Genomic DNA, 15,582 nt, shown 5'->3' with positions numbered 1-15,582 from the left:
CCCCCCACCATTGTACTTTTCTTTACATGATTTTTACCCACTCATTTGAAAGATATTATGTAGTGAATATTGAATTTTCACGACCGCATTGTAATCGAAACAGACTTTCAACGTATTAGGTCGTGTTACGTACATGTTGAAGAGATGTTAAGTACAGAACAAAAATGGCCAGCCGGATACCAGTGGGATCCGAACCCACAACCTCCCGATTTCGCGTCGGTTGCTCTACCAATTGAGCTATGGTGGCCTAGGCCATCTTTGTTCTGTTTGAAAGGATCTGAGCTACAGGTCTGGCACTGCTGCTAGCACACTGTAGAGTGCGTTTAAGTCGCCCGTTGTGGGGCATGTCAATGAATATTGATTGAAATGATATGCCTACAGGTGACATGGCAGTCAAAGTATAATAAGTCTGCTGAGTCGTAAGTTACAAATTATGTACAATTTTCAAGAAATGATTGCATCTTTGAAAAATCTTTCTTTTACCTTCCCTCCTCATCCCTTCTCATAAAAATGACTGGTTGCATAGCATAGTTGAACTCACAATTCTAAGCTCAAATCCCAGCACAGTTGTTTTGCAATTAAAAGTGCAAATGTGAAAGATGCATTTTGGCATTGTAATTCTAGCACTCTAGTCTTATTAATTAATTCCTGAGTACCCGCCTCTGTGCTCTGCACGGACCCACGCGTTATCACCATTGGATGGCCTTTGAGCATTGTATGGACCTAGCAAGCTGCATTTGTAAGTGATGAATCTTCAAATCTTCTCGATTCTGGGCAGCAACAGCAGCAGCAGCCATCTAAACCTCATACATCAGTGAAGGGTTAAGCTGTTAGAATTGAAGAGTTGTTGATCATACAAGCTATTATTATCTGATTTTTGTACTTGGTTGATTAGCCAAAGTGAAATGTTCAGTTGTGGATGTTATTTTCCTTTTTGTTTACTGTTAAGTGTGCAAGTACAGCAGATTTTGTCATGAGTAATAAGTTTACCTTGCTTTTTTAACGAGCACTGTTAACATACGACATACCGTAAGTCAGTTGACTTGTTCATTTAATGCACTAGCTTAGCTGAAAACTGGAAAACTTTCACTTGCTATACAATTTTTCCATGAGATGTAGCCATCATTCTCTTCAGAACTTGTGTAGAGTATAAGAGTGTTGAGGACCATTCATTATATACAAATATATATATATATAAGATCCTGAACTGTGTGATAGGTTGTAAATTAGAATAGTTGTTGGCTGTTGAGTGTGACTCTTTGGAGTGAGTGTGTTCCATGAGAAAAATTGCTGTGTTGAGGCAGGATCCATCTTGGCAATGGAATCTGTTTGTTTGCCTCCTCAGGTGACTAAGAACAAGACGTGGAAGGACATCGCTGGGTTGCTTGGTATTGGTGCCTCGTCCAGTGCCGCTTACACTCTCCGCAAGCACTACACCAAGAACTTGTTGGCTTACGAGTGCCATTTTGACAGAGGGGGTATCGACCCGCAACCGATCATCAATCAGGTGGAGGCTTCGTCCAAGAAGAAAGGAGGCAAGGCAGCTTCTGTACCCTCACCTGGTGAGTCAGTGCCTGGTACTTATGCATGGCATTTTATTGGATAGGTTTGCAATGCTATGTGCAAATACTTGCAGTGCCTCCTAGATCTATAATATCTGTAAGCTTTTCTTCCTTGACACTTTTTTTTTTTCTAGTTTAACACAATGTTGGTGATTTGAATGCTTTTTGTTTTGTTTTTAAGATTGTGATAAAATATTTATTCTAAATTAAGAGAAAAACACACATTAGTCATAATCCATTTAATATATAAATCAGATGAGGTAAGGTAAAAAAAAAAAATAGGGGGGAATAACGACTCACATATACAAGGATGTTAAAGTCATGGCTTTATAGCTATCATTGTACAATACAAAAGAAGTTTCAGGGATACATACAAGCTGGAATTTAATGGTCTACAACCTTCTCAAAGAAATTACAAAAGAAGGGAAGATGATTTTCTAAGTTATAAAATAAGATAACCCATAATTGCCCATGTTAATGATGATGATTGTATCCAAGTATCCTCAGATGTTGAAAGCAGCCACAATAGCTTTATCACAGACTGTAATGAAGTCTTCAAGTTGAATTTTCATAGGACAGATAATCAAGATCTTGAATTGCACCGCAGTTGTAATCGGCATTCTATGTACAACCCCGTCTTGTGGGTGTAGCCTTGGTTCTTATCCGGTTAGGGCAAGGTTGTGAAGTATGTGCTGGAGTTCTTCTTGTTACAAATTCTAGTCAATGCTGTGGGCTGTTGCTGCAAATATTGATTCGTAAAAATGTTTTGATATGGCTGGAGCTGCCTTGGTGTTATTAATGAAACTCCTTCATGACCTGAGACACTGTTGTACTGTTTCGTGGCTAAGGAGAGGGTGATGACTGTCCATCTGTTGTCAGAGTTTCTCAGTTTCAGCTGCTACTTGACATCAAATTGAAGATGAAACTATGCCACAAGTGTGCTATAGCTTTTTGTGACTGCATGGCACTTACCGTTCAAAGCAGTATCCACTTTTCTGGAATGGACAGAGTTGACTCGCATATGAGAAAGGCAATGTTCCTTAGCGAAGTGGTTAACTTTCTTGACATTAAACATCCTCAAGTCTTTTAATACTCTTGAAATGCCTGCTATTATACAGGAACAAGAAGTTAGGGTCTGCTCTGAAAGATTTACATCATCTATCGTTTATGGTGCAGAAGGATTTCTTTTTCCATTTTATCTACTAACTTGTACTTTTGGTAGCCTTTTTTCAGTTTGTAATGTGTCATATTGTTGTAATTTAAGTTTGGTACCTTACCATTACTGGTATTATATTGTAAAATGTTTTTGAAGGGGTCGGATGTTTATTATCATAAAATTAGACCGAACTGGGCTTTTGACAATAGCAGAAGTCCATTTCTCATGCTTCAGACAGTTTTCTTACCTATGAAATATGATGCCTTGATTTTCCTGTCACACCCCCTCGTGGCGGTTATTTTTTTCTTTTTTTCTTTTCATTACGACTTTTCAGTTTTGGCAGCAACTTCATCCATTGTCACCTCCTTTCATTTTCTTCTGATCGTTTTCACACACATTTTAAATCATAGCATTAATTAGTGTATTACTTCATTAACTTAACTCATGTTCATCTTTGTAGGGTCATCCAACTCGCAAGATTCATTCCCTGCTGCTGGTTCAAGTGGTGCCTCGATGGATGGGTATGGTTACGGCTACCCTCCTGGGAGTACTCCCGATTACAGCTCTCCTCCCATGCAGCGCCCTCCTTCTCAGACCAACGCACCTTCTACTCACCCAGGTAAGAGAGTCCTTTTGTTTCTTCATATGCTAGGAAATCGGTTAGGCATGGAAATTTTCAGGTGAAGGCTAGCAGAAACTAACTTAGAACTTTCACGACTTGAAATGCAGACATAGTATGTCACCTAGTGTGTGTTATATGTATTGATTTTAAGTCTCAAGTTGAGTTAGGTCATATTCTTGACCTTTTTTGAGTATCTGACTAGTTGAATTTGTTGTATCTGACCATTTTGACTGGATGTAAATTATAAAAGAGCAGAGTGTAGAGGAATGAAGAAATAAAGATGAAGTGTGACTTACCTGTGCCAGAATGTGAAACAGACTGTAGATCAGATTGGTCAGTCAGTGCACGTGGGATTTCCAAAATGAAACATCACTTCTCCATGGCTTGGTGTCCACATAAAAATGGAGGTCCTGGGACTAGGATCACAACATGAACAATTTGTGACCGGGCAAGTTGGCCATGTGGTTAGGAGCGCGCGGCTGTGAGCTTGCATCCGGGAGATATTGCGTTCGAACCCACTGTCGGCAGCCCTGAAGATGGTTTTCTGTGGTTTCCCATTTTCACACCAGGCAAATGCTAGGGCTGTACCTTAATTAAGGCTATGGCCACTTCCTTCCAACTCCTAGGCCTTTCCTATTCCATTGTCGCCATTAGACCTATGTGCGTCGGTGTGACGTAAAGCCACTAGGAGAAAAAAAAGATTGTGTGAGGTTTTTGTATGTATGGGGGCTGGATGAACGTGTACCTGGTTTCACGTATGTGTGAGTGTATATTAGAATGAATGAGTCGATTAAGCTGGATCTGTGTATGTGTGTGTAAGTAGAATTTTTTACCAAGTCGAACAGATCCTGTGAATGAGGTGATTTTGTATTAGCCAGTACTGCTCTATATCTGTAATTTAAATGGGGATGGAGGCACCTTATTCTTGTCTCCATTGACCATTCCCAAATTGTAACAAATAACTTATGGAAAATAATTAGGGTAGTAATAAAAATTATGTTAAACCACAAGTTTGCTTGAGATCAGACTGGACTTCCTCTTTTATGATACCTTTCTTCATTGCTTATATTCTACCTTTGCCTGTTAATCGTGACGTGAAGAGACAGACAGAGAATCAATGCCGTAGATGATTTCAGAGACCTAATTGAATGGTCCATTCGTCTCTTGAAAGGGAATAATACTCAATATGAGGTAGTTCTTATTGATGTCATTGTAAATTTTTACTCTCTTTTTTTAAATTTCCAATCAGAATGGTGAGGTCAACATGCCTTATCTCTAGAGGTAGAATATAATCCTTCGGGAAAGCTCAATTCATGTGCTATAAGTCCGGATGACCTTATTGTAATTGCAATAGCTTTGTTTAGAGGTTGGATTATCACATGCCTTATGTAAAGTGTCCAGTATGATAGGGTTGTAAAGGAGGGTTTCTGCTATTTGAGAGATACTGTGGTTGCATATTTTCTTTTTATATTTTGGTTTGGTTGTCAGTATGGTTGCTTATCCTTCCATTGTCTTTTTAACTTGTTTTCTCATATCTTTGAATGTCTCGCCCCTTGTTGGTAGATCTCCCTTCATTTGGTCAATACTGTCTGGGAATCCATGTCTCCTACATTTTCTTTACGTGACTAAACCGTTTCAGCTGTGCAGTTCTCAGCGTTTCTGCCGATGTTGAGTTCACCTGCATGTCTCTTCTTGTATAACCATTCCTGGTTCTATCCCTTCTCATATTCTGCATAGGTGATCTTAGAAATTTCATATCAGTCGCTTGTAATTTATCGATGTCTCTTGTAGAGGAACTGCACTGTCCTAGACTAGGTCCTGCATAGAGCCGTCCCACACAGAATCGCACATGAGCCGGCCGGACAAGAGAAAGAGATAAACAGGGTGGAGAAAACCTTTCATTCACCAATAATATATGGTTCGTACAAATTGTCTGGTTACATAACCAGTATGTCAGTCAGCCTTCTGGCTTTATATATATAAGCATACCTGCCAACTTTCCCGATTTAGGCGGGAGACTCCCGATTTTCGCCAGTTTTTCCCGCCTCCCGATTATTCTATTATTTCTCCCGATTTTAGCTTATTTTTTGGTGAACTTCAGACATTTGTTTTCAAATCCCGCTGTTTCAGCTTTTTTTACGCCAGTGGCCGGAATTCCTTCGCTCATTGGCCGCTTTCAAACGAAATATCGACGTTTATTAATGCGCGAATGTGCGATGTTTACTGAAACCTGTATATCGCGACGCGTATATCGATTGTCAATCTCTCGTTCTCGCGTGCTATTTTCATGTTCGTCCACATCAGTCTAGACGATTCTAGAGACTAGTCGTTATATACGGAGTCTTTTTTAGTAATTTAGTGACAGAATTTCAATGATAACGACTAGTGACTTTTCTAGAGATTTTAGGAGCCATTTGGAGAAAATTCTGACTAATTTTATCTCAATATAAATAGAGAGTTTTGTCTGCACATTGCTCAGAATTAATTGAATATTTCATATGACAGCGTTGCTTTTAATCGCAACATTCGTACTGACATCACTGTAATGACCTATGTTGACACTTCAGTTGGGAAAACTGTAAGGGCAGTCTTTCTGAGAATTCTGTAGCAAAGCATGAGTACATCAGCTAGTTATTTGATACAGATAGTATTGCGCTTCGCATAATCACACGGAAGCTTGATGCAATATATTAATTAATCTATGCATTTGCTAAGTAATGGCATCTAAGTGCACGACTGATTCACACGTGTGGAGCATGAATTCATGCTATTTTTGGAAATATTATCAGAGACAGATCATCTTACTCACATACTTCCTGTGAGGGAATAGAGATGTGTAATTTTTAGCCTTGTAGCTTCGTATAGCAACAGTCGGGCTTTGAGACAATAAGTGTTATAAATATATCATAGTGCTGTACTGTGCTAGACGCAGAATAAGCAGTTTTGACCAATAATGTATCTCCTGATTTCTCCTGATTTTCATATCAGAATCTCAAGATTTTTTGTTTCGTAAAGTTGGCAGGTATGTATAAGATATTGAGTAATCCCACCTAGAAAAATAAGGCTTGTTTAACCAGACACATACGTACTCAAGCTTCCAACATCACGACATCAACCTATTCAAGATTTATTTTTGATTTTAGAACACTGTGGTCATCACATTCATTTTTATTTTGAGTATCAAAACTGAGCTTGGTTATTCCCCAGTATTGTCCTCACTCAAGTAGGCAAATGTAAATTGATAATTATGTGCGAAACTTGTCCTGCAATTAGACATTGTAACATTATGTTTGTATTGAATGATAAGAATTTAATTTGGTCCGTATTGAACTGAGATTACAATTAAATTAAAAATATATTGTGGTTCCACCTATTCAATACAAGAAAACTTATTAATGCAAGGTTACATTATAAGTCAATCATAATTGGGACAGGCTTTGATCTCTAGTCAGGGTCATCTTCAGCCTGTCGTTCAAAAGGTGCAAGGTAAAAATTCACTGACAAATAACAAGAGTGCATAGAAAACACAAACTTTTTCACGAGACAGAAGTTCAATATCACATAAAAAAAATGCACTAGGTATTCAAAGGTCTTATAAATCTTGATGTGGAGATATTTATCTCGATTTTGGATCTTGTAGTCATATGTTTTATAGATTAAGAAACAAATAGCCGGTTGTTATTGTTTTTACATAGAAAAGTTGAAGTTAAGCACCAGTGAGAAGAGAAATAAGTGCAGAATTGGAACAATTGAGTATCACAGAAGATGATTGAAGGTATCATGAAATGAATGCTCAAAGAGTTCATATGGCGGCAAAGTGGTCAATCTGCAGGTCAAGTTGTTCTGAACCATATTTGAGAGTAATTCTCAGTTCAGTGCGGAAATATACATTTATAGAAAGTAAAAATCAAATTTATGAGGTGGATGGGAGTAAAAAGGCGTGAGAAAATAAAATATAAGTTACATATAGTCAAGAGTTATGACATGCAGTGAGGGATAATATTTGGAAATGAGTAAGAAAAAGGAGGGGAAAAAGAAGATAGTAGATTTGAAAGAGAGGTAAAAGAAAGGAAGTGAAGTGAAATGGCGTATGGCTTTTAGTGCCGGGAGTGTCTTAGGACACTTATTAATGCAAGGTTACATTATAAGTTTGGTTCCTTCGGCTAGAGTACACCGTTGTTTTTTTATTACCACCTGTTCTAATGGTAACACTTTTTGCACCCGTAACATTCACAGTCCTGTCCACTGGCATTTCAAAGTAGACTGGCGTTTGATCTGCATTGCCTTGGGAAAGCAAATGTGCATTTTCCTTCCGCAACCGAATTATGTGACGCTGAAACTACAGTAATTTCTCATCATAGGCACTAGCAAAACGCGGGCAATCTCTAATGCCTTTAGTTGACACATTTCGGTTGACGCACCATATCCCAATTCCTGCCTTTCTGTCACATATTTATAAAAAGGTTTTTTTTTTCCCCCCAATTTCTGGAAACTGTACACTCGGTCCACGAAAAGCTCTACGATCACCACTATATGTTAATATCACATTTTTCTTCTTTCTCCAATCGCGAATACATGACTCATAAATATTGTATTTCCTACCGGCGGCACGATTTCCAATAATTTTGGCTTCCCGAACTACTTTCAGTTTCTCAATCGCAGTAAAAGATCGCAAACGCTTTGTGGAATTCATGTTGATACTCTGAAAACGTGTGAGACCGACGCCAAGCGCGGAAGTAGCGTATACTGAGAGCGGAGAGAGCATTGTTGCCAAGCCGCGCTGGACAGTGATGCCTGATGTTCGTGCATTCGGAAAGATAAATTTCCCAAAATTTTAAATGAGACCTGCACCCAATTTTGGAAGCGATATTTTCGAAAAAACAGTGCGGGTGGTATTCGAGATTATACGGTAAATAAAGTTTTGTTTGAAGGTGTATCCATATACGGTACACAAGCTCTGCAGTTTCTTTCTGTGTAGATTATTTGAACATTGTGACATTCATAATATGTGTAAAATGAGACCTGCGAGCACTAGGCACGTTTTGATGACTCGTGAAACAGCAGTAAGAAGTGGAAGACAACTGCTGCTCAGCCAGATGGCGTCTCTTTTGTGGTTAGCATGATATCATCCTCGTCTGTATTGCTATGCTTTTGCAATCAGGATTATTAATAAATAAAACTGGAAAAAAAATTCCACCGCAATACTTATTTCCTTTCAGAAATGGCCTCGCTTACTGTAGTTTTGAAGTTTTCTCTTATCGTGTTTTTGATTACAGTTGAATATTTTTAAATACAATAGCTTAGTGGAAGTGGGTTAAGACTTTTGTTAGGTAGGACTTTTTCCTGTTCATCTTCCTAGCTGAACACTGTATGTCAGAACTTCTCTGTTGCAAAATTGTAAGTTGAAATGTTGTTCTGTTAGTGACTAGCTTGAGTTTTCTGATTGGCTTCAGAGAAATATGTATTTCAAGTGTCAGGGTACTTCAAAGCTATAGGGAGCGTGCAAGCCCGCTCTTAGCGCCTCCAGCGGAAGAAATCGGTAACGTTTAGGTGATCTTGTCTTGAGCGGTCAATCCAGGCTGTGTAACTGTGGGTGTAAAATTGTGGTATTAGTATTGTATCGAAATGCCTAAATCAGTTCGAAACTGTTTTGCAGTGAACTGCCACAACACACAAAGAAAAACGCATGGAAAAAGAATTACATTTCACACATGACACACGAGTTATAATAGATTGCACAGAAATGAAATCAGAAACTCCAGCAAGAATAGATGAGAGATGTTACATGTATTCTTCGTGCAAGTCATGTTATACATCTAAATTTTTATTAGCTTTGGCCCCGAACGGAACTATTGTTTTTTTCGCCTTGTTATGGTGGAATAACTAGTGATACTTTTATTGTTAACAACTCAGGCATCCTAAATCTTTTGAGTGAAGGGGACGTTATATTAGTCGACAAAGGATTCCCAGGTATTAAAACACAGTCACCTCATTCTTTACGTGTTATGCCGCCTTTTCTTCACAATGCGAGATTTACAGAAGATGAAGTGTTACAAACTCAAGAGTGTAGGTAGTGTGCGAATTCATGTTGAAAGATGCATACAGAGAGTGAAAATTTTCAAAATCTTGAAAAATATTCCTAAAGATCTGTTTCCGTATATCAGAGACATTGTTTACGTAGCTTGTGTGCCAGCAAATTTGTTGCCACCAATAATAAAGAACGTAGAACTGCAAACACATGGCCACTGTCAATTAGTTTCTGCGCTTTATTCACTGTTGACTTGCGACTATTTTGGAAGTGTATGTACTCACACCCATATTGTATTACAATTTCCATAGCACTACTTCATATCTTGACAAGATGCAACAATATTTTTTGCCGAAACTATGACGCAAGTCTTCACTTCAGCGGAACGCACTCTCACCGTATTAATTCTCGGAACTCCGCCAGAGCGCTCTGTTACTAGTATCGTGCTCGCTCCCTATAACAACACAGGTTATCAGTTTTCACCCTGCTGTTTCATGAGGCAGAGAATGATGGATGTCCCAAGGCCCTAATATGGATCAACTACAGTTGATTTTGGGAAGTGAAGAATCAGGTTCATTATGGATTTATAGTGTGTTTTCTGGGGTAATAGGATGTGAGAATCTGTGAATTTTACGTATGAAGGCAGTGGTAACCTATTTCCTAAGTTAATAAAATTTCTTGTTGCTGTGTTTTCTGAAAATGGGTGTGTTTGTGGTATTGTAGAGAACAGGAAGATTGCTGAGATAGACCAGCAAGCAGGGATATTAGACTAGAATTGTCTGTAGTACGTAGGAATGAATGTAAACCTGCTTAAACTTAGGCTAGTTGATGCTGTGGGCCACCTGCTTCTTTTTTTTCAGTTTGTATGCTTAGTGCAGCTTATGACCCTCACAAAATGTTTTGTACAGGTGTCCATTTCTCATTCCCAATCATCTGCATTGCTCTTACTGAAATAAATTTAATGTGTTATTCAAAAGTTGTGAGCGTAATGGCTGGTAAGTTACCATGTATTTACAACTGCCTCTGAAAATGATAATTTATATTTTGAGTTCTGCTTATTAGATAATAAGATTTATTAGGAGCTCACAAGTGAAGATATGAGACATGCACTAATAAGTATGGCATTGTGTGAGTATGTAGATACTAATACTCGCTTGACAATTATAGCGATGTGTATTGTTGTATGTATTAACTCCATATTATTGTATGATGATTATTAATCAACATGACCTGGGGTGATTGCCAGTCAGTCTCACAAATGAATTGTTCATCAACACTTAGTTGAAGGTTGTCGACATCTGTTCATATGGATCTAATATGAATATGAGATGATCTTGTATTATCTGTTGTATGTTTTTGCGGTACGAGTTTACTAGTGCATGAATTGGACACCGAGAATCTAGTTTCATGAATATAAACATCAGCAAGGTATTTTTGCACTACGGTTTCAATTTTATAAATCATAGGAAGAACATATTGTTGTGGAATAAACGGTACAATTAGATTTTTAAAAGTTATAATTGCTAAGGAGTTATTGGATTTCACACTTTTCCCATGAATCTTCGTAGCAAGTTTTTACGATCGGATGGCGTTCCTGCCGTCAACCTCATCAGAAGAGTTACGAGATGAAATGAATTATGTTGTTTATGAAGTAGGAAAGGAGAAGGTGAAGCCAAGTGCTGGCACACAGCATACTCCTGTTGAATTTCACCAAGGGGTCTGCTCAAGGCTTAAGATCTCCATCCGACAGACAAATAACCATATATAGACGGAGGAGAGGTATGGAATTGAATCCAGGCTTTTGGTACGCAATCGAGGGATGGAATTGTCTACCACCACTTTTACGATGCTGGCCAACATTCTGATGGTGAAATTTTTTTCGACAAATGGGACTCGAACGTGCTAACCACAGTGTCAGACCTTACAGACTTGACACCTTAACAGTCGTGGCCACCGGGCAGGCTATTTTTCAGAATATGTATTTTGTAAATATGAACAAAAAAAGTTTCAAAAATATTCTAATGTGAAATGTGATAAAATCACACGTGAAAAAAATTCCTGCTAAAAATATATTTCAAATTAATTTTGAAAGTTTCATGATGCAAATGTTAATGCCTAAAATAACAATTTATTAATGAAGATTGTTATTGTGAAACATTATGAATGTGAAAAATATTAACAGTTATTCACAAGATGTATCGTTATGAGCCGATGATGCTGTAGTACTGAACAACGGCATACAAGAACATACTTGCGTTGTGGTGTAAGTTTACTGGTGATTATTGTTCAGTTACATTTGGACTTATTTGTGCAGATCTCTAATTAATGTCGACAGGTGCAATAGATCATTTAAGGAAGAATACACAGGATGGGTAGGGGAAAATGAGAGAACAACAATTGGAAATATTTTGATACTTGTCTCCATCACTCGGGGAAGAGGAGACCATGTGTTAGGACGTGTCATGTAGCTGCAAGCTTGCATTCAGGAGTGGTATTTGTACCTCTCCGTTCGCAGCGCTGAAGATTGTTTTCTGCTGTTTTCCCATTTTCACACCAGAAAAATAGTGAGGTTTCGCCGTAATTACGGCTTTTCCATTCCACGGTCACCAAAAATATGTCGGTGCTAGTAAGACGTTAAACTCATAGCCATGCTATAAACTGAGAATCAACTTCATGAGAATCAACTTTATCTAGGTGAATTACCATTCCTTTCCATTTCACTGCATCTCCATCGGTTGTTCTCAGTTGTGATCCAATCCTTGTCCGATTGCTTAAAGAAGAGAAATAGGGTACCTTAAATAAAGGGTGAAATGTAAAAACGGGAGGAGAGAGCACGGAGAAAACGTTATTGGGTTCTGCAAATAAAATGAAAAGTTCACTGATCTAAGATAAGATGATGATAGCATCATTAGATTATACCAAACAAGATTCTCTATCAGAAATGTTTAAGAAATCTGAGAAAGAAAGGAATGAATAGTTACACCACTGTATGTATGGCTGTGCAGAACTTAATGCTGCCACTCTGAATGAAAATGAGGAAATGGGAGCTGATGAAAACTCCTTCGACTGTGTGATGTAACATTGAAGGATTAGAGAAAACTTGGAAACCGTGCCCATAAATAACGAAGTCTAATGTAGTAAACATTTTGGGAATTTTGACTCTTGCTGTATTTTATATAAAGTATAATTAAGTGTTAATATGTGCCTCAGGTCGTTATATAAGGTGATTCAGCTAAGTTGTCCACCTCAAATATAATCTGATCTGTTGAAGATATAGACATTCTATTTTCAAATTCTTAAATTGTATTAAGGGGCTCATTAAATACTCTCCTATTCCTCTCAATCATACATGTGATTAAGGAACCGGTAGCAACTTTTTAAATTTTTTAAAAATTTTTTAATTGGACCAAAGTAATTTCACCCAATGGAATAATTAAGAATTGAGCAAATTCAGGGATGTGCTTATTAAAGGATTTCGAATGTGTGGGTATTATTAAGAGATCCGCCACTCACCTTGATATCGGGTGCATAGTTCTCATGCTTGACTCGCGCCTTGTTGATAAACACATACCTCGCCATTATCTCGAGGGGGGAATGAGGGGGAAGGGGCTGGAGAAATAAACAATGTGATGTAGGCCTACAGCATTTCGGAGTTGCAAAGCTTTTGTTTCATTGCCGTTGAATTGGTAAAAGACTAGATAACACAGTGAAATGTAATAATTCCAGTGTTTTATTATTATTCTCATGAGTACACAGTACATGAGATGAAATCAACAACTTCAAACTCCAATGAATGACATGGTCATTGGAAAGAATGGATGTAAACTTGAACGGGCAACATTATTGTTGGGCTGTTTGGTCCTCCTCAAAGCCAACATGTAAGATCGATGTACGTAGTGATTAGGTTGAAATAATTACTGTAGTCTTTTAGTACTGGCGGACCTGAGAAAATTGAATTAATTTACACATTAAAATTTAAAATGAAACAAAACTCGCCCATTTAGTTTCTTGTGAACGTGTCTTCTAATTCCATTCTTACGAGTGTGGCTGACTATCAGACATTTTGACAAACACAATACCATCACAATATGCTATGTATGGAATGCGTTCGGTAGCGTGAGTCGTGCAGGAGGACAATACACTGGACATCGCAGCGAGTGGTGCGTTGCTTTCTAATACCTAGGCATTTGAAACCCTTTAATATCTCCAAAAGCATTCATCTGATTTGCAGAGAAAGCACATCGCTCGATTCTTAATTGTTCTATTGGGTGAAATTAGTATAGTCCCATTTAAAAGGAAAACAAAAAACAAAGTTGCTACCTGTTTGTTGGTAATTATGTATGTGATTGAGAGGGATAGGACAGTATTTTATGAGCTCCTTAATACAACTCAAGAATTTGAAAACTGAATGTCTATATCTTTAACGAATCAGAAGTAGTTTGAGGTGGATAACTTAGGTGAATCATCCTGCGTATTGAGCAAATCAGTCAGTCACTACTGATCTGCATTTAGGGCAGTCGCCCAGGTGGCAGATTCCCTATCTGTGTTTTCTCTAGCTTTCTCTTAAATGATTTCAAAGAAATTGGAAATTTATTGAACATCTTCCTTGGTAAGTTATTCCAATCCCCTTCCTATAAACGAATATTTGCCCGTCCTCTTGAATTCCAACTTTATCTTCATATTGTGATCTTTCCTATTTTTAAAGACACCACTTATTTGTCTACTAATGTCCAAAAGGATTGCTCCTGTGTGGCACAGGGATTAATGTGCTTCTCTAGATATCTTAAGTTTTATTTTCAATTAGTCTGTTCATGAGATTAAAAACTTCTGATGTGGTTTTGCCACATGTATCTACTGGTCAGTGGATTCTCTGCAGAATATTGAGGGATGAAAATGGACATAATGTACAATCCTCTTAATGTTCCTTTCCTGCTTTTATGTAGTAGTAATATAAGTTTATATTAGATTCATAGTCTTACCATGAAATATTTGTGAAACTTTTTATTTAACATAGTTGTAATGACAAATTGTTTATTTGCGTCTAGACCCTGATCCTGAAATGCTTGCTCTAGGAAGGTTGAACAGCTCCACACAAAACTGTTATTCCACCAATGCTAGCCTCCTTCCATGTGAGACAGCTGGTGACAGTGTTATCTTAGTAGATAGATGGGGCTGGGAAAAGCCTCCTTAAATTTATTGAACTTATTAGTGGTGAACTGAATTCCCAGTAGTAGTCAGTTGATTATGCATTGAGCTGGATTGGTGTTGTATACCCAGTGGCTGCTGATCGCAGCTACGAAACCCTCGAGACACTTCGTGTGATATTATGCATGTTTGTGTTTCTTTCCTCTCACTTAACTTATTTTAAGTCTTGATACTGCAAGGCGTGCCTGCAGATGTATATTTCAGCAGACCTTGCCATCAACTTTTAGCTAAGTGTCTTAAAACTTGGGTCTGTATAACACTCTAACCTCCTGACTGCACATGCTTCTTTTACTCTGTCTCAGCCAGCCAGTGTCGACTGATGCTTCCTCTCCTTTTTCATTCCTTTTGCACTGACTGCTCATTGGACCAGCCAGCTGTGACGCTGCCTGCACAGAGGGCTCGTTTTCTCATTGCCACTTCATATATCCGTCGGTCTCCAACACTTCATGTTCTTATGGTGCCGTCTCCTCACAGATGGTTGGCGAACATCATGAAGTAATATTTCTTAATGAGGGTTGCCGTATCCTTTATGTCTGAGGTTGCACGTGCACTCACGTCTAAATTTTCCTTCTATCTCGTCTTCTGTGATCACTTGTATCAGGCTGTTTTTGTCATTGTGGAAGATGTATAAGGCAGTCAACCATGTTTGTATTGACTGTGTGCTTCCAGGAGTGGAAGAGGAAGTGGATTTGTTATTTATTATAGGAAAATTCCCTGAGAGTTGGTTGACTTCATACTGTATAAACAACAGTGACTGTCAAAGCAGTTGATATAGTTGGGAAATTTAACATTTCCAGTAATGAACTTTTTATACTGGAATTATGATAGAGCATTTGCAGCTTGTATCTTGTAAATAGCTGGAAATGGCAGGAGAGCACATCGTTTCGAAGTGATCAATATTTAGAGTACTTATTAATGACTTTGCACTAGAGCTCGCCAGCTTAAGAGTTTTCATGAAACCACGGGTGAAGGGAAACTCTAATTGATGTGGTTGAAAGAACTTTCTGTC

At 38.1% G+C, this 15,582-nt stretch overlaps 1 protein-coding gene across 7 annotated transcripts in view; it reads left to right on the top strand.

Annotated features, from left to right (window-relative positions):
• Positions 1–15,582, top strand: part of LOC136884883 (trithorax group protein osa) — a 744,453-nt gene that overhangs the window by 680,385 nt on the left and 48,486 nt on the right. For all 7 annotated transcript variants that reach the window (XM_067157182.2, XM_067157180.2, XM_067157183.2 and 4 more), the window contains 2 exons: positions 1,346–1,562; positions 3,179–3,337. In XM_067157182.2, the coding sequence (XP_067013283.2) occupies positions 1,346–1,562; positions 3,179–3,337 (376 nt within the window). The remainder of the gene's footprint in view (positions 1–1,345; positions 1,563–3,178; positions 3,338–15,582) is intronic.

The sequence above is a fragment of the Anabrus simplex genome, chromosome 13 (genome assembly GCF_040414725.1).
Source record: "Anabrus simplex isolate iqAnaSimp1 chromosome 13, ASM4041472v1, whole genome shotgun sequence".
NCBI lineage: Eukaryota > Metazoa > Arthropoda > Insecta > Orthoptera > Tettigoniidae > Anabrus > Anabrus simplex.
This window is presented reverse-complemented; position numbering and strand designations above follow the sequence as displayed.